General features: G+C 40.0%; 1 protein-coding gene across 1 annotated transcript in view; it reads left to right on the top strand.

Annotated features, from left to right (window-relative positions):
- Positions 1–25,389, top strand: part of ADAMTSL1 (ADAMTS like 1) — a gene marked incomplete at both ends in the record, with an annotated part of 419,367 nt that overhangs the window by 239,397 nt on the left and 154,581 nt on the right. The window contains one exon of the mRNA XM_080708549.1: positions 22,410–22,620. Within this exon, the coding sequence (XP_080564675.1) occupies positions 22,410–22,620 (211 nt within the window). The remainder of the gene's footprint in view (positions 1–22,409; positions 22,621–25,389) is intronic.

The following is a 25,389-nucleotide window of genomic DNA, read 5'->3' as shown; positions in this document are numbered from 1 at the left end:
TACTGATGGCTGCTACCATGAGGTATTTTGCTTCCAACACCTGCACAAGGTGGAGACTAGCAGAGAAGGACACAGGTCAGGACTCCAGAGGCAGACCACTTAGCTCAGCTCCTGGACCCCTAGCTGACACTGCTGCCTTGGCCAAGCCACCTCAATTGCCCCATGTGTAAAACGGCACAATAATAAAACCTTTGGCTTTGGTTGTCATAAAGATGAAGTGATTAGTACATGTGAAGTTCTTACAGCTGAACCTAGTACATCATAGCAAACACCCAATAACACTGGGAGATATCAGAGTTGTTATTTTTCCCATTTTACAGATAAACAAGATGAACTTCAAAGAGGGTAACTTGATTGAGATTATAACACAAATGGAAGTAGAATCCAATCCTGGTATGTCATAATCCAATGTTCTGGGCCAGGCTGGTGCTTTGACATCAGGCTCGTGTGCCTCCTACTTGGTAAACATGACAGGGGTTTAGGCACTTAGTCAGTTGTATTAGATCCAAGTGTGTTTGAAAAAAGTGTTTCAGGGATTAAAAATCCTAGCCATAAGTGAGGATAATTAAAAACAAATTCATGGATAATTAAAAACAAATAAGGGATATAAATCCTAGTGTGAATGTTTCACTTTATTCAGACACTAGCCTGATAATAATTCCTTAATTTGTGCTGAAATAACAAAACATCAAAGAGTGAAACACATTCTATTTAAAGAGAGCTTGACCTTCACTTGAAAAATAACTTTAGGTCATTTCTACGTGTTCAAATACAAACACATTTGTGAAAGGCCTTGCCTTCACTCCCCAAGTGACTATCCTTCAGGGCAAGAAAAAGGATAGGCTGCTGTTCCCATGTCCTGTCAGCCAAGCAGCTATGGGAACGGGCGTCCTGGTCTGCAGAGAGGTCAGTTTGCATATCTGCATGTCTACATGTTATGTGCACAAGTGTCTCTGGCTAACATTCATACATGTGTATGTGCCTCCGTGTCTGTGTGTGTCTCTTTCTCTATGCTCTGTGTATCATTGCTTAACATACATGTATTTGCTGATATCTGTGTGTGTCTCAGTGTGTGTCTGTATCTCTATATGTGTATCTAACTTTCATGTGTATATGTCTTGATGTTTATGTCTCTTGTATATATCTATATCTCTTTGTATAAACATGTCTTTATCTGTGTGTGTCTCTGTGTCTGTGTCTCAGAACTGATAGAATCAATTACCCATTGCATCAATAGCTAACAGCTTTCTCTTCCTCTTCTCACATATCAAAATCTTACAGCAGAGACAGTGAGATCTCTTCAAGGAAAATGGCTATATCTTCTACCTCCTCTGCAAGTCAGGCTTAAATTTAATTTGTGGTCTATTCAAACAGGACAGGGAGTCTACATGAAGCACATGTCTCCCTGTGCCATGACACCATTGGAATTCTCACTAAAGGCTGAAACCCTTGGAGCTGACAAGAGCATGTTGGCCATTTAGCCATCAGCTAACTGGTCATACTCCACTCGGGAACTGTGAACTTGAAGCACAGTGATCTTAAATTACCTTTGTCAGTAGAGGTTAAGCTTTTCAAAGTGCCTTGCCTCCCAGCCTCCCCTATACAGCCACAATTCCTTCTAGGAAAACAGAGATGAATAAGAACCAGCATTCCCCTGAGGACCTAATAGGCTTTCTACCCAAAGTTCTTTTCAGCCTGAACATGGGAACAAAAAAATGACAATTCCCCAAATGCACTATGCTTTCTTATACTTCATTCTGCCTGAAACACTTCTTTGCCTGGCTACCTCCTCCTCACCCTACAACACCTAGTCCAAATGTCACCAACTCCAAGAAGCCTTCCATGACCCTATTCCTTCCTTCTTATCTCCCAGGCTATATTTTTGTGCTTCTATAATACCCCATAGTTATCCGTCTCATAGTCTAGACTGTGAGCCCCAAGGCTTTATTTATTAGGGTTCATTTCTGTTTCATTTACTACTCTATTTCCTTGCATAGAGGCTGACACACAAAAAGTGCTCAGTAACTGCTGGCTGAATACATAAGTAAATAATAGCACTTACAGTGGTCTCAGAGTTTTCTGTAAAAGCCCTTAAGGTGAAGAATATTTCTAAATGCCTGTGTTCCAATCACTCAGCATAATACTTGATACATACAGTACTAGGTTTTCAGCAAATTAATGCATAGATGCAAACACTCATACATATGTGAATGGACAAGTAGGTAGGGGAAAGAAAAAACAGAGTCCCACAAGACTGCAAAACACTCGTAATGAAAGGAAAGAGGAAGAATCATCCTATGGAAGAAAATAGGATAAAATCTATGGCTCCTGATGTAAAGGACAGAACTCACCAGGCATTTTACCCATGGATAGAGAAAACCCATGAATTTTTCCAAGAAGGTATCTGTTTGTAGTGTAAATAGACAAAAACTGCTCATGAGAAGTAATGCAAGAGAGTGGATTAGTTTTCCAGGGCTACTATAACACAGTACCACAAACTGGGTAGTTCACAATACCAGAAATTTATTCTAAGGTTAGAAGTCTGAAATGAAGGTGTGGAAAAGGCCATGCTCCCCCTGAGACTTGTAAGGAAGGGTACTACTTCCTTGTCTCTCCCTAGCTTTTAAAGGTTGGCAGCAATCTTTGACACTTGTTGGCTTGTAGTTGAATCTCTCTAATCATCTTCCCTCTGCACATGTCCCTCAGTGTCCAAATTACGCTTTTCATAAGGACAGCATCCATATTGGACTAGGATTCATCCTAGTGATATCATTTTAATTGATGATCTCTGTTCAGACCCTATTTCTAAATCAAGTCATATTCTGATGTACTAGGAGTTGGGTCTTCAGTATTTGTTCTTGGGGACACACAATTCAACCCACACCATGGAGAAATACTGGGTCTGTAAGTTTTTAGTGAGGAATAAAAACTGAAAATCAGTATATAAGTAGAAATGTTTATGCCTTGATTTGATGGATATCAAAAGAGTTATTTTATCCCTGGAACACTTGATATCAATCTTAAAAGCCTTATAGACTCCTTGGAATGATAACTAGAGAGAAACATTTAAGCAATAGTATTCTTTCGGATAAGATGCTCTAGCCCTCGACTTGGAACATCTGTATAGTAAGTGTTGTAGAATGTAAACAAGGACCAAACGACAGCAAATCCAACAGGACTGGAAGAGGGTGCAGTTGAGGCAAAGGGTGGTACAGGTCACCTTCCTGAACAGGAATGGCTTGAATCAGACCTGCAGGGAGGAGCATGGAGAATGTCTTGGCTGAATAATAAGAAATTCTATCTTCGTGTATTATCACCTAGAAAACAGGGTAATCAGAGCATGGGAACCAGAGCTTAGAAGAGTCCATGTGTAATTGAACGAGCACAGTGGGATGTCATAAGGAAGTACTTGGAGATGAGAAAAGGCTGAAGATACTTCAGATCGTTGGCCCGAGTCCCAGTACTATTTTACCCTTTGACATGCTCCAATGAGGAAGTAGGTTTAAAGGTCAAAGGCATGCTAGTAATGAGAGGGCACGTGTGTATCTTGCTCAAAATGTCATTATCATGTTCAAGAGCTATTCATTAATTTTCAAAATAGCAAAGAAGGCCTCACAAGAGTCATTTGTAGTGTTGGTAACTTTCATTTGTTTTATTTTCAGCAATGATTCAGAAAGTGAGGCAAATTGTACTGGCTAAACATTCACTTTAACTGTTCTCTTCATGAGTAAAAATAGTGCTTTGCCACCTCAGGTGTTTGGTAATCTTGGATATAACTACTTTTATGGAGCCAAAACTTCATGCTGGGCAGGCTTACTTCCAAGAGAATCCTGGCTCTATCTCCTATTTCCTTACGGCTTTGTATAGACAGCTCTAACTCTCTTGGTGCTGTTTATCATATATATTTTGGGTTAAATTTTGGACCTCAAGAAGCACATTTTTAGTCTCTAATGCTCTAACATCACCTTTGATATTTTATTTTATTTTATTTTTGGACCCTTTAAGGTGTTTTCTAAAATAGAGTAGTTGCATGAGAAGGGTAGCAAATCCATTGCTGTAGCTGGGTGCAGTGGCTTGTCTTCTAATCTTGTTCATCTTCTCTTTGTAACCCTTCATGATTCATAGCTCCAGTCCTAGTGACAAGTAGGACAGAAGGAGAAACCTGAGTTACCATCCCAACATTGGGGAAGTGGCTTGATTCTCTACAGTGGCCTCTTCATGTCTCTCTGCAAAGTAGAATTGATACACCTGCTTGCTTACCTCCAAACTGGGAGGATTGGGTGGGATAACGGAGGCCGAGGGCCTTTGGGAGCTACTGTCACATACAGGCAGGGTGCTAAGCCCTACGCTGTGTGTCTGCTGCCCTCGGTCCTTATAGTTCAGCTAGAGCGTTTGACAGCTAACTCATTACTGATACCTAATATCTTTGCTATGTCTCCTAGATGTTTTTCACTTCTCCCCTCTCTGCTAAAAGCATCTTGACAGCACTGAGCACCATCCCCACTCCCGTGTCTGTCACAAGGCTTGGCAGTGAATGCTAAAGGAGTTCAGTGGAGCAGGTTGCAAGCTCCTTTTCCCTTGGTCTCTACAATCCATGGCTACCCTCTCTGACTCACTCCAGGAAGCCTTCTCACCCCACTCACCCAGTCCTTACCCTTGTACTGATTGTCCCTGCATTCAGAAAATATTTACTGAGCACTCAGTAATGATAGTTCATCTTGGGTAACAGAGCCTGCACCAGGTACTCTGCTTAGCCCATAATGTAGAGGCTCTCACTTAAATCTCCTGATAACTCTTGTGAAGTAGGTTTTTTATTTTTGTTGTTGTTGTTGTTGTTGTTGTTGTTGTTGTTGTTGTTATTTTAAATATGAGCAAATCATTAAGCAACATTCCTAAGATTGTTCAACTAAACAGTAACACAGAACAGTTTATTCATAAATAATCTGTCTACATTTTGCAACAATGTTCTGGTAAACATCTACACTGTACCAGGTGGTGCAGTGATTGATTGCTGGGAATTGTAAGATAAAGATCCTTGATGCCCTTGAGGAGTGTATAGTCTAGGGAGGGAGCCAGGCCAAGAGACAAGTAACTACAGCACAGTGGGGGTGAGCCTGAAGGAGGAAGAGGAAGCCCTTCAGAGGAAAGAGATGGCAGCACACCATAGAAAAGGTCTAGCTCTACCTGGTGGGGAGGGACGTCAGAGAAGTGGTCAGACTGGACGGGGAGGTTTTAGATCCAGTCAAGAAGAGGTGTGCAAGGCTGAGGGACAACTTAAGAATAAACCAAAAAGGCATTTCAAATTTCCTTGTGAAACACATTACTGGCTGGCCCAGGAGTTGAAACTTAGGTGACGGAGAGCCAAACTGATGTTTTTTATAACCTCGGTTATTTTAAAATAATTTCCATTTTTAAGGTGCAAAAATAGGACAGAATGTTCCCTATGTACTGCCCTGCCTCACATTTTCCTGGTTTTTAATAATTTTTGAACCACTTGCGAATAATGTCAGATGATACCCTGTTCCATTTTAACACTTCAGTGTTTATTGCCTCAATATAAGGATGCCGTGTTACATAGCCACAATATGGCCATCAAAATCAAGAAATGACATGGTTTCAGTATTACTGTCTAATCCACAGACTCTATTCCAGTTCTTCCCATTGTCCCATCACGTCCAGGCCCAAGATCCAATACAAGATCACATAGTCCACTTGAGTGTCATTTCTTTTTAGATTTTTTTCATCCTCTGAGAGTTACTCAATCCTTTCCCATCTTTTATGTCCTTGACATTTTTGAAGAGTACAGAGAAGTTGTTTTGTGAAACAGTCCTCAGTTTGGTATTTCCTTATTGTTTTTTTTAATTTTTGCCCTGTGTGTGTGTGTGTGTGTGTGTGTGTGTGTGTGTGTGTGTGTGTCTTACTGGGGATGGAACCCAGGGGCTTTCTACACCCAGGCTATACTCCCAGGCCTATTTTATACTTTATTTGGAAAGAGTCTCACTAAGTTGCTGAGAGCCTCACTAAGTAGCTGAGGCTGGCTTTAAACCTGCACAATCCTCCTGACTCAGCCTCTCAAGTGCTGGGATTACAAGCATGCACCACCACGCCCAGTGGATTTTGAAATTTTGACAGAAGTAATACACAAGTATACGTTCTTCTCCTTCTCCTCCCCCTCCTCTTCCTCCTCTTCCTCTTTTTCTTCCTCCTCCTCCTCACTCTCATTCTCATTCTCATTCTTATTCTTATTCTTATTTTTTTTTTTTTTCGGTGGTACTAGGGGTGGAACCCAGAGGCTTTCTACCTCTGGGCTACACTCCCAGACCTATTTTATACTTTATTTGGAAACAGGGTCTCACTAAGTTGCTGAGAGCCTCACTAAGTAGCTGAGGCTGACTTCCAACCTGTGCAACCCTCCTCTTTCAGCATCCCAAGCACGGGAATTACAAGCATGTGCCACCATGCCCGGCCTTACTTTCTTCTTAGTATGTCATATCAGGAGAAAGACAATGGTGATATGTCCTTTTTTTTTTTTTTTTTTTTTTTTTTTGGTGGTACTGGGGTTCCTGGAAACCCTTCTACCTCCGGGCTATACTCCCAGACCTATTTTGTAGTTTTATTTGGAAACAGGGTCTCTTAAGCCCGTGTGGATGGCTTTGAACCTGCGCGATCCTCCTGTCTCCGGAGGGTATTACAAGCATGCACCACCATGCCCGGCTTGTGATATGTCCCATTAATGATGACCATAACTCTTATTGCTTGGTTAAGATTATGTTGGCCAGTTTTTCTGCCATAATATTAACAATTATGTTGCATTTAATAGTAACAAGTACTTTATGGGAAATACCTTAGTCTGTTTGTGCCACCATAATAGAATAAAATAGATTGTATTAATTTGAATGATAGAAATACTTTCTCACACATCTCCAAGATTCACCCAGTGGCATTGTAGGAGAGCTGCTCTGCTTCTAAGATGGTACTTTGTGTGTTATGTCCTCTTGAGGGGAGGAATGATGTGTCCTTATATGACAGCAAGCTGAAGAGCAAAAAGGAATGAATTGCTTTATCAAGCCTGTCTTTAATGGCATTCATCCATTCTCATGGCCTAAACACCTCCAAATGGCCCTATCTCCCAATACTGCTGCATTGAGGATTAAGTTCATGACACATGAATGGGGGAGCACATTAAGACCACAGTAGAGAGATAGGATGGAACTAAGTAAATAGCCTATTTCCATTCAGCCTTTCACACACCAGATTGTAGTCATCAATGATTCTTATTTGAATCAATTATTATGAGGGTTGTCAAATGGTGACTTTCTAAATTCCATCATTCCTTCCTTCATTAAAAGGCATTCTACTATGGTGGAGCAATCTTTCTCTTCTCATTTATTTATTCATTTATGAATTTCTATTTTTCTCAAAGGATAAAAATCCATTCCTATCTAATTGTCCCAGACATGGCCAGGAGGAGCCCTTTCAAGCTGGCTTTTGGCATTTTGCCATATACCCATCATTCTTTGAGCACTGCCAAGTTTTCTAGTATAACAAGATAGTCTCGGATCCTTTTTTTCTTTTCCAAGACCCCTTCCTGAAGTCAGCCATTTCTACAGCAACCAGTTACTTTCACTAGACAGTAGAACTAATTTCTCTACTAAAGGAATTTCAAGACCTGGCATTTGACCTCCCTGGTACTACTAGGATGCCATTGATTTTAGGTCTTTCCGTGAAGAGAGGTAGAAATGACAACACACATTTGTTATGTTTGTATCATTTGTATCTGTTGATCTCTCTCTCCAGAGAGATCTCTATCCGTGTATCTGTCTATTGAAATGAGTTCACACTGCTCTCAATACTAATCCAGTTCTACAAGGGTTATTCTAGTCTTCCTGCTTTCCAAACTTGTAACTCCCCCCAGTGACAATAGGAAATCTGGCTCATATTATTTTTTAGCTATCTATGTATTTGTTCAATCCTCCCTGAATGTTTGACTCCCAGCTACCCTGGCCCAGTGCTGAACCCTGTCACATACCAATGGGCCACTCCCCACCAACCCACAAGCTAAAGTTCATCCCTTGCAGAGGGGAAGAAGGAAAAGGAGGGAGAAGGGAAACATCCTGTTAGAAAGTTTAGCTCGAGCGCTGTTGTGCTTCCTATGGGACCAAAGCTGAGCCCAGAAAATACTGGCCCCCTGCACCCACTTAAAGCTCAACTCTGACTCCAAAGGAGGTTTTTAATCAGAGGAAGGAAAGGACTAGATTTGCATCTGCACTAGCATTTTAGTAGCTGTGAGCTATGGGTTAATTGGATAATGGGAGATTTGGAGACAAATTTGGAGCCATTAGTAACAGTCTAAGACACTGTTGTGTGATGGGTCCCAACAGTATCTATTTGCCCTATCTTAAACTTTCTGAAATTGGCCATAGTCAGTGGTGTCCCATGAAGTACTATAGGATTCTTCTCCACATCCCAAACTCAGAGGTACTCTAAAGGAAACAAAATATCTTCATGAAAAATTTTTAAAAATCAGGGTAGAAATGTCAAATTGAAGGGGCTACACAAACGTTTAAAAAATACAACCAAAAAAATTTCATGTTTACAATGGTATTTTTCTTCCAAACAAAATATAAAAGAAAATCCTGTTTTTTGCTGGAAAGATGAAAGTAAAAGAAGATCCTTAGGGCATAATAGACCAAAGAGAGGGACATCTGCCATTAGAAATTATATGCATTTATACCAGTAACCAACAATGAATTGCTGGTAGGCAAAGGCATTACCTTCTCTGAAAGAGGATGAAGAAAAACCTTATCAGTCATATAATGAGCCCTGTCCAAAGGAATGTAAAAATTTCTTTTGTATAGCTAATACAAACATAAGTCGCTAAGGACCAGCCACAATGGGCCCTTGATTGCCTACTTAACTCTGAGGGCCACCTTTAAAAACAGGTCTTTTGGAGAGTACTATACTCTGTTTATAAATTTGGGTGCCCAGGAACACTACAGCTATACTGAAACAACTGCAACTGTGCCCACAACCCTGGCTAGTATATGTGCATTTGTTTCTATTATGTAGAAATAGACCTGTCACCAGGCATGGTGGCACACGCTTGTAATCCCCACGCTTGGGAGGTAGAGACAGGAGGATCACACAGGTTCGAAGCCAGCTGCACTGGCTTAATGACCCTGTTTCCAAATAAAAATATAAAAATAGATCTGGGAGTGTAGCCCAGAGGTAGAAGGGTTTCTCGGAACCCCAGTACCACAAAAAAAGAGAGAAAGAAATAAAAGAAATAGACCTGTCACTTTGTCATTTTCTGAAATTAAAAGCACAATGGTGCCTGACACTGGTCACTCAGGGACCGTGCTCATCATCCCAGTTCTAAGAGACAGAATGGTGTAATGGTTCAACAGGCAGGAGCCAGGCTGCCTGAGTTTGAGATTTCAGACAGATTGCTAATGCCTCAGGACCTCTTTTAGCCCACCTTGCAAAATGGGGAAAATAATATCTTCCTCATAGGGTTGAAATAAGTAGTAAATACATTCTAAGGTGTATTCTACATCTTGGACAGGATTAGCCCTGGGTCTTGCTGGGACCTAAGTGAAAGAAGGTGGGTGATGCAGAGCGGAGACCTACAAACCCTCTGTGAAGGGGGCGGCTCCATTCCCAGTGTCCTGTATTCAGGTCGTGGTAGGCTTGGGTGTGATGCAGGTGACACTACACATAGGTTAGACCCAGAAACAGGATTCTTGGGCCATGATTTGACTTTTCCAGGACTCAACTTCTCATTGTTAAAATCCATCTGATGATCATACATATATCATGGGTCTATAGAGAACATTAAGGGAAATAATGAGTTTAAGCAGCTAGCACAGGATTTGGCTGAGGGAAGTACAACATAAGTGTTAAGTGCAACTGGTTATCACTGATCACTTGAGATGTCATTGTCTTGCTGTCACATCATGGCATATGACGTAAGACTGAAGGTGCTCTGCCAGCCCAAGGCCAATGCCTGGCCAGATGCAGATAAAGTAATAGAACCAATCTACTAGGCTGGACTTTGGGCACATCTCCAGAACTATCAGGAAAACAAAGTAGGAATCAGCAAACCAAGTTGGATGTCTAAAATCCACTTGCAATGGCAAGTCCACCCAGGCACACCTCATGCTAAGCAGAGACAGAAAGACAGATTCCAGCCACTAAGGAGGATGGTTTCCCTCTGTCCCCTGACTGCTCTTCTTTAGTTGATTGTTTCAAAGATGGGTAGGGTCAAGCCTGAAGGAACAGGACATCAGCTGTCAGTTTACAGAATCTTTCCTGCAAGCAAATTTTGACAAAGGGGACAATAATTTGGATAAGAAGGGCTCAAATGAAAGAAATAAATATGGAAAAGGAATGCTGGGGAAACCAGAGTCTACATTTTGGCAAAGGTCCAACCACAAGGCTGAATACCTAAAGCCTACAAACGAAAAGAAACCCAAGCAATCAGGTTTACTGCCCTTCTTATACAGAGCCTTGGGCCTCCAGCCAAAGCCATGGGGCAGATGTGTTTCAGAATTCAGAAAATTCTGTGTTTCAGAAAGATGTTAGGATGACTAAGACATAAATTGTATAACACCCTTAGCCGTTTTGGGGTGGGAGGAAGTGCCATACTCCAGCAGGCTAAAATTACAGCAATAAAATGTATAAATATTTGTACAAAGTGGGATGCAGCCTGTCAAAAACAAGTCAATTAAGACCCAGTTTTGTCACCAAAAGCGTTTATACTACACTAAAAAAAAAAATTGATGGTGTTCACAGCTGTGTAAGTCAGCTTTTCATCACTACAACCAAAATACCTACATGAACAACACGAAGGAGGAAGGCTTTATTTTGACATGGTTTAAGAGGCTTCAGTCTGTGGCGGGCCAGCTCAAGCACTTTGGACCTGAGGTGAGGCATAACATTATGGTGAAGGGCATGATGAAGAAAGGTGCTCAGCTCATGGCAGCCAGAAAGCAGAGACAGACAGACAGACAGACAGACAGACAGACAGACAGACAGACTGACTGACTGACTGACTCAGAATATGGCAGCCAGAAAGCAAAGAGAGAAGGGAGGGGCTTAGCCCTCCAAGGCACTGCTCCAATCATTCACTTCCTCCAACTGGCTCCCACCTCCCAGCAGTCCACTTAGCCTCTGAAAGATTCATGCACTGAGGTCAGAACTCTCAGAATCTGGTCACTTCCCCAAAACCACACTTCTAGACCCTGCTGCTCTGCCTAATACATGAGCTTTGGGGACACTTCAGCTCCAGACCATAGCAAGAGCTTTGAAGACTCTGAAGCTGGAGGAAAGCATTTGTTCAGAAGACATGGATATGAGATACTAACCAGCCAAGCGATTGTTCTAGAGGCACGCACTCAGTTCGCTGGAAATGCAATCCTGTTTGAGCCGCCAAAGCATCTGCTGTGCTCCAGGAACCATGCTTGCTGCTGAGGGGGCAGTGATTTCGTTTCCTGAGACTATTGAAACAGAGTATAACTAACTAGGTAGCTGAAAACAATCGAAGTTTATTGTCTCACATTTTCTGAAAAACATATCCAAAAGCCGGGTGTGGGAATAGCCATGCTTTCTCTGAAAGAAAGAATCCTTCCTCACGTCTTCTAGCTGCTGTTGGCAGGGAGCTTGGTGCAGCACCCAGATCTTGATACAGCCCAAAGGCCCTACCCATCTCACTTCTCTAGTTCCTGCCTGCCAAGGGTAATCTCCATCCTGACTTCCGACACTGAGGAGTGATTTCGGGTTTTTGAGCTTTTATAAATGAAATGCAACAGGATGAATTTTTGTGCTTTTGGCTTTGTTCACTCAGTTTCATGTTTGTGAGATTCATCCATGATGTTAATTATCACTGCAGCTTATTCTAATTACTTTGCATACATTTTTGTGTGGTACTGGGGATAGAACCCAGGGGCCTTCTACCTCTAAGTATATCCCCAGGCCTATTTTATGTTTTATTTGGAAACAGGGTCTCAGCAAGTTGCTGAGAGCCTCACTAAACTGCTGAGGCTGGCTTCATACCTGCAATCTTCTTGTCTCAGCCCCCCCACGTACTGAGATTACAAGCATAATTTTGTATGAATATATCATAGGTTTTTTATCTTTTTTGTTTTTTATTGGTACACTAGAGTTTCACATGACAATGTGAATAATATTATCAGTGCCATACATTCACACAGTGCTTGGTGCCCACTACTTCCCCATCTCCACTTCTCCCCCTCCCAACAATGAATGCCCAGGTTAACCATGCTACATTTACACTTATACATATATTCAAATGTAGCTCCTCTATTAATCAACTTCAGCCTTCTCCCCCCTCTACCTTCCTTTCTAGCTTTGCTGAGGTTTCCCCTCCATTATCTGGAGTCCCTCTGGTATCCCTAATACTCTCTAATTTGGGCATATTAGAGAAAACATATGTCCCTTTTTTTTCTGTGCTTGGCTAATCTCACATAACATAATGTTCTCCAGATCTTTTCATCTTCTTGAAAATGACATGAATTTGTTCTTCTTTATTGCTGAGTAGAATTGCATTGTGTGTATTTCACATAATTTTGCAATCCATTCATCTGTGTATGGAAACCTAGGTTGGTTCCATATTTTGGCTATTGTGAATTGTGCTGCTATGAACATGGGTATGCATATGTTACTGTAGTTCTCTGATTTCAACCCCTTTAGAAAGATATCCACGAGTGGAATAGGCAAATTGTATGGTGGATCCATTCCCAGTTTTCTAAAGAATCTCCACACTGATCTCCATAGCAGCTGAACTACTTTGCACTCCCACCAACACTATAAAAGAGTTCCTCTTTCCCCATATCCTTGCCAGCATTTGTTATTATTTGACTTCTTTATGCTTGCCACTCTGATGGGGATTAGATGGAATCTCAGCATAGTCATTATTTGCATCTCCCCGATGGCTAATGATGTTGACATGTTTTCACGTATCTATTAGCCATTTGTATCTCTTCTTTTTTGAAGTGTCTATTCAATTCGTTGCCCATTTCTTGATTATTTGTTTTGCTAGTGTAGAGTCTTTTAGCTCTTTTTATATTCTGGATATTAGCCCTCTATCAGAGTGGTAGCTGGTAAAGATCTCCCATTTTGTAGGCTTTCTCTTTAGGTTCTTGAGGGTTTCCTTTGATGAGCAGAAACTTTTTAGTTTGATGCCATCCCACTTGTTAATTCTTGCTTTAATTTTCTGCACTTTGGAGGTCTTGTTGAGAAAGTTACTGCCTGTGCGTGGATGTTGGAGTGTTAAGCCTATACCCTCCTCTAATAGCTTCACAGTCTCTGGTCTAAATTTCCAAGTATTTGATACATCTAGAGTTGGTTCTTGTGCAGTGAGAGGTAAGGATTTAGTTCTATCTTTCTACAAATGGATAGCCAGTTCTCCCAGCACCATTTGTTGAAAAGACTGTCTTTTCTCCAGCATATGAGCTTGACCCCTTTGTCAAAGATCGATTGACTATAAGTGTGTGGGTTTGATTCCGTGTCTTCTATTCTGTTCCATTGGTCTATATGCCTGTTGTTGTGCCAATACCATGCTATTTTTACTACTATTGTAATGTAGTATAAGTTGAAGATAGGGATTGTGATGCCTCCTGCATGGTTCTCATTGCTGAGAATTGCTTTGGCTATTCTGGGTTTTTTCTTTATGTTAACAATGAATCCACAATGAAAGAAATTTTTAAAAATTCCACTCACAATAACCTCAAAACCAATAAAATACCTAGGAATAAACCCAACCAAAGACATAAAAGACCTCTACAATGAAAACTATAAAACATTAAAGAAATAAATTAAAGAAGACCTTGGAAGATGGAAAGATCTCCCTTGCTCATGGAATAGATTTGGCTATTCTGGGTCTTTTCTTTCTTCGTACAAAATTCATGACTGATTTTTCTAGGTCTATATAGAATGTCATTCATATATTGATAGGAATTGCATTGAATCTATAGATAATTTTTGGCATAATGGCTATTTTGATTATATTTATTCTGCCTATCAATGAGTAAGGAAGATCTTTCCATCTTCCAAGGTCTTCTTCAATTTCTTTCTTTAATGTCTTATAATTTTCATTGTAGAGGTCTTTTACATCTTTGGTTAGGTTTATTCCTAGGTATTTTATTGGTTTTGAGGTTATTGTGAATGGAATTGTTTTCTTTATTTCTTTCATTGTGGATTCATTGTTGACATATAGAAAAGCAACTGATTTCTTTAGGTTTATTTGTATGCTGCAAATTTGCTGACTTGGTTAATCAGCTCCAGTAGTCTTTTGGTTGAGTACTTTGGTCATCTAGATAAAGGATCATGTCATCTGAAAACAAAGATAATTTTAATTCCTCTTTTTCTATTTGAATCCTTTGATATTCTTATCTTGTTGCTGGGGCAAGAGTTTTGAGGACTACATTAAAAAGGAGTGGTGATAGTGAACATCCTCATCTTGTTCCTGATTTTAGAGGAAATTCTCAGTTTTTCCCCATTCAGTATTATTGGCTTTGGGTTTATTGTATATTATCTTAATGATGTTGAAATACTCTCCTTCTATTCCAATTTTCTGCAGTAACATGAATGGGTGTTGGATTTTGTCAAATGCTCTTTCAGCATATATTAATATGATCACATGGTTTTTGTTCTCAGTTCTATTTACGTCATGAATAACATGTGTTGATTTGCCTATGTTGAACCAGCCTTGCTTTTCTGGGATGAAACCAACTTGGTCATGGTGTACAATTCTCTTGATATGATTTTGAATGCATATAGCTAGTGTTTTGTTTAGAATTTTTGCATCTATGTTCATCAAAGATATTGGTCTGTAATTTTCTTTTCTTGAGGCATCTTTATTTTGTTCTGGTGTTAATGTGGTACTGGCCTCGTAGAAGGAGTTTGGGAGAATTTCATCTCTTTCAATTACCCGGCACAAGTTGTGAAGTTTGGGGATTAGTTCTTCTCTGAAGGTTTTGTACAATTAAGCTGGAAACATGTCTGGGCCTGGGATTTTCTTTGATGGCAGAATTTTTATTGCTGTTTCTTTTTCTTTGCTATTGGTTGGTTTAGGCTTGCTATGTTCTCTTGGTTCAATTTAGGTAAGTTATATATGCTTAGAAATCTATTGATTTCTTCCATGTTTTCCAGTCTATTGGAGTATAAATTTTCAAAATAGTTTCTGATAATCCCTTGAATTTCCCCACTGTCTGTGGTGATGTCTCCTTTTTCATTTCTGATTTTAATAATTTGAGTTGATTCTCTCTTTCTTTTGATTAGGTTAGCCAGGGGGTTGTCAATCTTACTAATCTTTTCAAAGAACCAGCTTTTTGTTTTGTTAACTCTTTAAATTGCTTTTTATTCTCTATTTCATTTATTTTTGCCCTGATTTTAATTATTTCCTGCCTTCTACTGGCTTTGGGATTAAACTGTTGCAGTCTTTCTAGGTCCCTGAGAGAGTCATTAATTGTGTACTTGGTGACTCTTTGTTCTTTTTATGTGGGAACGCAATGCTATAAACTTTCCTCTTAACTCTGCCTTCAACGCATCCCATAGATTTTGGTATGTTGTGTCTCTATTATCATTTAATTCCTAATTCCAGGAATTTTTTTATTTCTCCCCTTATTTCTGATCTTACCTACTCATCATTCAATAGTGTATCATTCAGTCTTCATATATTTAAATAGTCTCCTTTGGTCTTGTTGTTGTTGATTTCTACTTTCATTTCATTGTGGTCTGAAATATAGACTACATCTTTGTGGCCCAGGATGTTATCTATTTTGGGGACGGTTTCATGGGCTGCTAAGAAGAATGTGTATTCTGCTGTTCCTGGTTAAAATATTCTGTATATGTCTATTAGGTCCATTTGGTTTATAGTTTTCTTTACTTCTGAAGAGGCTTTACTCATCTTTTTCCTTGAATATCAATGTAGTGGCGTGAGTGGTGTGTTGAATTCTCCCAGTATTGTTGTATTTGGGTCTATTTGATATCTGATTCAGGAAGGTTTGTTTTACAAATGTGAGTACATCCACAGTTGGGGCATAAACGTTTAGTATCATGATATTTTCTTGGTGAACTGTTCCTTTTTTGTGGTACTGGGGTTCCTGGAAGCCCTTCTACCTCTGGGCTACACTCCCAGACCTATTTTTACATTTTTATTTGGAAACAGGGTCTCCTAAGCCAGCGCACGAGGCTGGCTTCGAACCTGCGTGATCCTCCTGTCTCTGCCTCCCAAGCGCGGGGATTACAAGCGTGCGCCACCACGCCCGGCTAAATTATTCCTTTTAATAAAAGGAAGTGCCTTGCTTTGTTTCGTCTGATGTTTTTTAGCTTAAAGTTTCTTTTATTGGATGTCATGGTTGCTAACCTTGCTTGTTTTTGGTCTCCATTGGCATTATATATTTTTTCCATCCTTTCACTTTCAGCCTATGAATGTTTTTGACTGTAAGGTGAGTTTCTTGCAAGCAGCATAAATTTGGATTATGTTTTTTAATCCTCATTGCCAGTCTATGTCTTTTTATTGGCAAGTTAAGTCCTTAGACATTCAGGGTTATTACTAAAATATAGTTTTTGTTTCCTGCCATTTTGTGTTCTATATTCTGTTTGATATAATGTTATTTCTTTTTTTATTAGTTGCCCAACTAATCAACTTCATCTCTTCTCTGGTTCTGAAATTTGCTTCTTTTTTCTTTATTATGTTGTATTACTTTAAGCATTTTCTCTAGTGTTGGCTTTGTATTCATGAATTTTTTTCAGATTCTGCTTATCTTGAAACACTTTTGTTTCTCCATCAACTTTTAATAATATCCTTGCTGAATAAACAGTTTTGGTTGGAAGTTGTATTCCTCTAGAGTCTGGCTTACATCATACCAGTATCTCCTGGCATTCATGATTTGGGTTGTAAAGTCTGGGGTGATTTTTATTGTTTTACCCCTGCATGACACACATTCTTTTGTTCTAACTGCTTTTAAGATTCTTTCCTTAGCCTCTATGTTGGTCATTTTGATTATTACATGGCGTGGGGAGATTCTTCTTTAATCTTGTCTTAATGGTGTTTTCTATGTCTCCTGTACATGTATGTCCAAGTCTCTTTCCACGTTCGGAAAATTCTCTGAAATTATTTCTCTGAAGAGATTACGAATAACCCTGACCTGTGCCTCTATCCCTTCTTTAATGCCTTTTATCCTTAAGTTAGGACACTTCATTTTGCCCCATAGTTGTTGGATGTATAGGTTTTGTTGTTGTAACATCTTCTGAATGCTGTTAACTGTCTTTTCAATTTTGAATGAACTGTCTTCTAACAGTAATATTGTTTTCCATTTCATCTAATATTCCAGAATTTATTTCTATTGCTGTCTTCATTTTATTTATTGATTATTTTATTCCAGGCCCCTCTCTCTCTCTCTGATTCTTTTTTTCTTTTTTTTTTTTTTGGTGGTACTGGGGGTGGAACCTAGAGGCTTTCTACCTCTGGGCTATACTCCCAGAACTATTTTATATTTTTATTTGGAAACAGGGTCTCACTACATTGCTGAGAGCCTCACTAAGTAGTTGAGGCTGGCTTTGATCCTCCTGTCTCAGCCTCCCAAGCACGGGGATTACAAGCATGCGCCACCATGCACGGCTCTCTCTGATTCTTTCTTAATGTCACCATTTTCTCTTTCATTTACTGCACAATTACTGTGAGGCCATTATCATATGGAAGATCGAGATTCAGAATTATTCTTTCATTTCTTGTAGGTCAGAATTCGTGACTTTCCTTATTTCCTCACTGTTCCTAGTTCTCATATTTTCAGTATTCTTGGATTTGTTTTTCTGATGTCTTGGCATCTTTTTTGTGTGACTCTGTGTATATCTATCTGATCCAATCTTAGTAGTAGGGATTTAGAGGTGACAGCAGGTTCGTGCATAGGTAAGCAGTGCTTTTTTTCAATGGCAAGAATTGGATAAGGGGGGAGGAACTGAGATGATGGGTACAGAAGTTGGGTAAAGTAGAGGATATGGCTAAGTTGAGTAAGATTTTAAGTATAAGGTAGTATCTGGTTAAGAATGATAGAAGGTTAGATATTATAATTCTTATAGTTAGTACAGAGGATTTAGGTATGGAGATATGAAATAGTTTGAATATAAAACAGGGAGATACAGTAAGGAAAAAAGTTTTGAGAGAAGAAAGTAGGCTAGAAGGAGGAAGTTTGTTTAAAAAAATGGAGGTGGGAGCAAACAAACATGCATGAAGTAACAAAACAAGTTACAAAAACTAACATTATAGACCAAAGCAAAAAAAAAAAAAAAAAAAAAAGAAATAAAAAGAACAAAAAGAGCTAGTAACAGTGTGAAAGTAAAAATAAAAATAAAAAATTACAGCAGTCCTGCTAATTTACATATATAGTGCCCAGGACTGTATAACATCTGTATGTGGTAGATTCTGGATTATATTTCAATATCTCTCATTGCTCTGTAACCTATTGTCAGCTTTTGGAGCAACTTTATGAGTGTTTGTGCCCCTCTCTCACCTCTGACAGCTTTGTGCTCAGGTGTCAAGGCATTGGGTGTCACGTAAATGGTTTCAGTGTAAACTCAGGATTCTGTATTTCCCCACACTGGATTCTGTGCTTTCCAGCCCCATGGTCCCTGCCCTCCAGTCCTGGGCTCTGTTACCTCCAGCCCTGCACTCTCTGGCCCTGGCTCTGTGCTCTCCACCCTGGGCTTTTTGATCTCAGGCCTATGCTTTGCACTTTTTAGCCCTAATCTCTGCACTTTCTGGGTATTAGCTCTGCACTTTCCTGGCCTGTGTTCTGTGTCTTCTGACCCTGGGCTCTGGGCTTTCCAGGCTCTGCACCTTACAGGCCTGTGCTCTTCACCTTCCCGCCCTGGGACTGTGCCTCTCTACTCACACCAGCAAAAGGTGTCCAGTGTAGTCTTGGAGCCATCTCCTGTGACTCTGTGCCATTATGGCACCCTGAGCACTATGAGCCTTTCCTGTGTCTCTGGAGATTATAACTGGACTACCTCAAGGATGGGCCGCCAGGTCTTAGCCCACCAGGATCCCTGCAGCCGCACTGAGTGATCATGGCCGAGTAATGCAACACAGTTACCTTGCTGTCCTGTGGGCCGGGTCTCTGGAGCACACAGTGCACTGTTGCAGGTGCCACTTCTGGTGAATGCGCAGGCTTTTGGTTCTATTTCTGCATCCCTGAAGTGTGGTGCTGGTCACTTAAGATGTTGGAGCTCTGCTGCCACTTTCTGCACTTCAAGTTTTTGGGTTATTTGGGGGAACTTCTAGGGGATGATTTCTTGGCCAGAGCCAGAAATTGTGGTTCAGACCAGCAGCCCAAAATGGCTCCAGCGGCCACACCAGGTCAGTTGCACATTCTTTGCAGAGTATCGGATCTCATGTTCAGAGTATTGGATTTCCTTCCGCTGTGGCTCCCTTTTTGTATTTTTGTTCGTAAGAATCTTCTGCTGCCTTTTTTTGGTCAAGATGTTGCCTTCTCATGTGTTAAATTTTATTTGTTACAGCTAATGAGATGTACTGTGTCTCACAGTTGCCATTTTTCCCTCTTTTTCTGTATCATAGATTTTTGTTCATTCATCTGTTGATAAATGTTAATGTTTTTCCTGTTTCTGTCTATTCTGAATAATGCTGCTATAAGTATTCTTACATTAGTCTCTGGATGGCTATGCTTATTACAGAGAGGTATATTTTTGTATTACCTATTGCTGTGTAATAATTTTGCCCCTTAAAGCCAGTAGCTTATAATAACAATATACATTTATCTTCCCCCATAGTTCACCTGAGTGGATATCTATAAGCAGCTGCAAGAGGCAGTTTGAGCTCAGGGTCTTTCTTTCCTGAGGCTTCAGCCATCTGAAGGCTTGTCTGTCTCTGGAAGATGTACTTTTTGAGGTCACTTATGCACACACATGGCAAATTGATGCTGGCAGTGGTCCAGTCATTCTGCAAGTAGACTCTCCCTAAGACTGTCTGAGAGTCTTCTAAACCTGGTGCCTGGCTTCCCACCACCATATATGAGCCATCAGAGAGAGCACTGGGTGGAAACTACATCCTCTGTGGTCTAGCCTTAGATATCTCAGAGCATCACTTCTGCATCATTCTGTTCATTGTTCAGAGAGCCTCTGGGTGCAGCCTGCACTGGAGACTCCATCTGTGGAACAAGAATGTAGCAAGGAATGTGCAGACATATCCTTAAACCATTCTAGCACCACAATAATTTAAAGCTTGGAATTAATCATGCCTGGAGTCTAAAATAAGGAAAGGCTAAAAAATATTTACACACAGATCTGAATAAATATATATTCTACCCAGTCTCTGCTCTTCTATGTATTTAAAATTTTTAAGTTGTTATAGGAGTTTTCAGGCTATTTCCTGGAAATAGCATGGAACAGTAAGAATGACAAAGGCCTTGGAGTCATTTATACCCAAGTTTGAATCATAGATTTATTACTTATCAATTATAGGTCGTTGGGAAGGTCATCATCATGGATTCTCAGATTCCTCCAACTAAAAAATAAGGAAAATTAATATAGCCTATGTCTGTAGACAATGTGCTTCTGTTATTTCTATGGTGATATGTCCCTTCCATTTGCTCATTTATCAAGAATTTATTGACCATCTACATTGACTATCTAGAAGAAATTATGATGGATACTGTGAGTTATACAAAGAAGACTCATACACAGGCTCTACCTTAGGAATTATGTACTCCATCGGGGCCCAACATTCAAAACTGTAATATAATTGAGAAAATACCCAGTGCCTGGTATAGGTATGAATGCAATCTTTAAAATACAAGACAAATTTAAATATGTAGGAATGCAAGAAATATAGAGGGATAAGGAAATTGGAAAAAGGTATTCTAACATAGGAACATAGCTTGCATAAAGACAGCAAAAAAAGTCAAGCTTGGTGGTGCACACTTGTAATCCCAGTACGTGGGAGGCTGAGACAGGAGGATCTCAATTCAGTTCACAGACAACCTCAACTACTTAGTGAGGCCCTCTACAACTTAGTGAGACCTTGTTTGAAAATAAAGAATAAAAAAATAAGCCTAGGGTTGTGGCTTGGAGGTAAAATTCCCCTGGGTTCCATTCCAGTACTGCAATAATAATAATAATAATAATAATAATAATAATAATAACAACAACAACAACAACAACAACAACAACAACAACAACATATGTATACATACATACATACATACATACATACATACATACATATAGCAAAAAAACCATGGGGCCTAAATGGAAATAACAAAGAAGTTTGTCACAGGTACCATAAGCACTGTGCACACAAGAAGTGGGGTAGGGGGAGGACTGAAAGTTGGTTGTACATTACAGTACTCAGGAGAGATGAGAGTCTGTGCTTGGTTTTAGTCTTATGAAAATCATTCTAAAGGCCAAAGATTTCTAAACCAATTTTCTGGACTGGCCATGAAAGTTAGCCAGGTCTTGTTACCAAGGCTCTACTGCCATACTTTTCTTGGCTAACTCCCATTTGTAGAATATTTCTGCCGTGTAAACAGAACTTTCTAAAACTGATCATTAGAGAAAGCTTCTAACTCAGGGCCTAAGCCATTGAGCTTTGCATTTATCATTCCTATTTTGGAGGTTGCATCAGCAGGGAAATGCAGTGGGGGTGTTTTTATAGGCCCTTCGCTCACTATAAATGTACTTCTCAAGACCTGGCCATTTGCAACTGGCCAGTGCATGCACTCAGCTCATCTGTGTGATTGACTTCTATGTCCAGATAATGAGCCACTCACTCCACTTACTTTCATTTAAGAAGACTGATCTATTTAGCAGCCTCCCCTTCTGTGACATTATCCAGTCCCAGGCAGTGATGATATTTATACACAAGACAGAGACATTTCTGTACTATGATGGAAGTTTGAAGGAAGTTGGAGCCAATGACCTTTCACTTTGAAGCCAAAGAATAACAAGCACAAATTTTATAGTCTCACAAGAATGAGGGCTGCAGAAATTAGTAGAAAGGCTTCTTCTAAACCCACTATCCAATATTTAATGCCTGAACCCACTATTTACAAAACCAGTTTCTAGCAATACCACTATTATATCTATGAAGCCTGCATGCTCCATAAAAGCACATAATTGTGACTATTACTGGTGATTTTGTGGGTAGACATTGAATGTTCCATTTTATCACTCTCTTTGCTTTCTTCTAAACAAATTCTAAAACATAAAGAGGGAAGATGGGTTCTTGACTTAGGATAGAATTCCCAGCCTTGTCCTAGAATTTCCCATATTCCAAGCTAGGGGTTTTACTCTATTGGCAATGCTTTAATTCATAGGAAATGTTCTCTGCAAGAGAACTGAAGCAATCTTCTTCCTCTCTGATTTCTTCTCAGGTGGGAAATTGGCAAATGGAGTCCATGTAGTCTCACCTGTGGTGTTGGCCTGCAGACCAGAGATGTCTTCTGCTCCCACCTACTTTCCAGAGAGATGAATGAGATCGTAATCCTGGCTGATGAGATGTGTCACCACCCCAAGCCAAGCACAGTGCAAGCTTGCAACCGCTTCAATTGCCCCCCAGCCTGGTACCCTGTACATTGGCAGCCGGTGAGTTCTGAGGTTACTCATACTGGGTTTTTTTTTTTCTTTTTTAAATTGGTGCATTGTCATCATACATCATGATGACATTCAGAATGATAGACATGCAGGCATACAGCACTCAGAGTTTTTGTTTGCAATGGGGATTCAAGACTCTTTCAGGGTATATTTATCCTAGTAAAATTTACTCCTCCCTCCCTTCTTTTTTTTTTTTTTTTTTGGTGGTACTGGGGTTCCTGGAAGCCCTTCTACTTCCGGGCTACACTCCCAGACCTATTTTTACATTTTTATTTGGAAACAGGGTCTCCTAAGCCAGCGCGCGCGGCTGGCTTCGAACCTGCGCGATCCTCCTGTCTCTGCCTCCCAAGCGCTGGGATTACAAGCGTGCGCCACCACGCCCGGCCCCCTCCCTCCCTTCTTTATAATCCCCAATCGTATTAAAATCTTGATTTTTCAACTATAAATACCTTGCTCTTTCTACTATACTACATCCCAATAATCTCTCAAAGCAATGAAACCACATCTGTTGACTGAGTGTTTTTATGACAAAGTTGTCACCAAGCTAAGGAAAACTTTCTAAAACATAGATAGAATGGTGTATTTTGATAGAGCTAAATTTGTTCTGAAGTCATGCCCTTTCTACTTTTTGCTACTTAGAATTCTGATAAAATCATTACTGAGTAAGTACGGTAAAGACATTTTTAACATCATTACTTAGCAAAATAAGTCAGAAATTCTGAGTCAATTTCAGATTTTTATTTTTCTAACCCTATGAATTTCAAGTCTGTGAACTATTGCTTTAAAAACCTCAGTTGGCAAACAACAGCAAGCCAAATCCTGACTGTGTGTGTGTGTGTGTGTGTGTGTGTGTGTGTGTGTGTGTGGTTACTGGAGTTCCTGAAAGCCCTTCTACCTCTGGGCTACACTCCCAGACCTATTTTATATTTTTTGAAATAGGGTCTCCTAAGCCAGCGCAGCTGGCTTCGAACCTGCGTGATCCTCCTGTCTCCACCTCCCAAGCACGGGAATTACAAGCGTGTGCCACCACGCCCGGCCTGACAGTTTTTTTTATAAATAAAGTTTTATTCAATCACAGCCACACCCATTTTCTTACATATTACTTGTGACTACTTTTGCACTACAAAAACAAAAGATACCAAATGGCTCACAAGCCTTAAAACATTTACTCTCCATCTCATTACAAAAAGTTTATTGATTCTCCACCAAAACATATATTAAAATAATAAAAATGAAACTACAATTGCAACAATTTACATAGAATTTGTAATGCCTTATCTATAATTAGTGTGTATTTCTCAAATTTAAGTTAAATTACCTTTTAACATGCCTTTAAAGAACTCGGGATTTAAGCTGGGCATGGTGGTGTACACCTGTAATCCCAGTAGCTGGGAAGCTGAGACAGGAGAATTCCAGGTTAGCAGCCAGCCTCTTAATGACCCAGCAACTTAATGAGACTCTGTTTCCAAATAAAAGATACAATAGGGCTGGGGTGAAGCTCAGAGGTAGAATGCTCCGGGTTCAATCCCCAATTCAAAAAAAAAAGTCTAAAGATACATTGATCTACTTTATCTAAAGATAATACACTGCTTTGTTGCTTCAATTTAGGCCCCATGTTTTTCTTGCTCTGTCTTGATCATTTGTATAAGATCTTCTTTTGCAATTTGCTCATTATTAGTACATCAGACTTAGCTTGAAAGTGAGAGCAAAAGTCACAAAGAGGAAGCCTGAAAGGTGGAAGAGGCATACATTCTTGTTTGAGAGAGTGTTTACTTTCAAAAGTGTCTTAGCGCCAGGCGTGGTGGCGCATGATTGTAATCCCTGAATTTGGGAGGTGAAGACAGGAGGATTGCGCTGGTTCGAAGCCAGCCTCGCTGGCTTAAGAGACCCTGTTTCAAAAAATATAGATAGATAGATAGACAGACAGACAGACAGACAGACAGACAGACAGACAGACAGACAGACAGACATAGGTCTGGGAGTGTAGCCTGGAGGTAGAAGGAACCCCAGTTCCACCAAAAAAAAAAAAGTGTACTAGCTTGGATGGTGAATTCTATGGTCCCCCACCACCTGGGCAGGAGCAAGGGTGGCAGCTCACATACCCACGCCCTAGTGCTGCAGAGGGGCTGCCACTTCCAGGCAGCCAAATGTCCTCCATACTTTTTCTTTCTCTCTCCTTCCTCCTTTTCCTTCTCCCTATCCCTCATGGAGTCTGTAAAGCCTTCAAATAGTCAAAGAGTAACAAGTAAATGAAATGGTAAGGTACAGTCAGCCCTCCATATCTGGAGTCTCCATATCTGTAGCTTTAGCCAACTGCAGGTTATGTATTGTGTAGTTTTTGATGTTGTATTATATTGTTTAGGAAATAATTACAACTATTTACATAGATTTTGCATTGTATTTGGTATTATGGGTGATCTAGAAATGATTTAAAGTGTCCTGGGGACATAGGCTCTGTGCAAATACTATTCCATTCCATGTACATCATTTCTTGGTGTAGAACCTGGAACCAAATCTGACAAAGGTCCTGGGGCTCATCCCTTGAAAATGCCGACAAACAACTGTATAAAGCAGCCAGAAACACCACAGATTACATATTTTACTTGGACCTTAAATTTATTCTGCCTAAGTTCATTAATTCTATTCTAATGAGTGATGGTTGGTGGAAGTTAAAAGATACAGTGTATTTGAATACCAACATAATGCTGTTTTACTACAAAATGAATATTATTCCACATCTTATTGAAGTTAATTGTCACA

Source organism: Muscardinus avellanarius, assembly GCF_963383645.1.
Source record: "Muscardinus avellanarius genome assembly, chromosome: 13".
NCBI classification, from domain to species: domain Eukaryota; kingdom Metazoa; phylum Chordata; class Mammalia; order Rodentia; family Gliridae; genus Muscardinus; species Muscardinus avellanarius.
The sequence above is the reverse complement of the archived record's forward strand: the minus strand, read 5'-3'. Positions and strand labels throughout refer to the sequence as shown.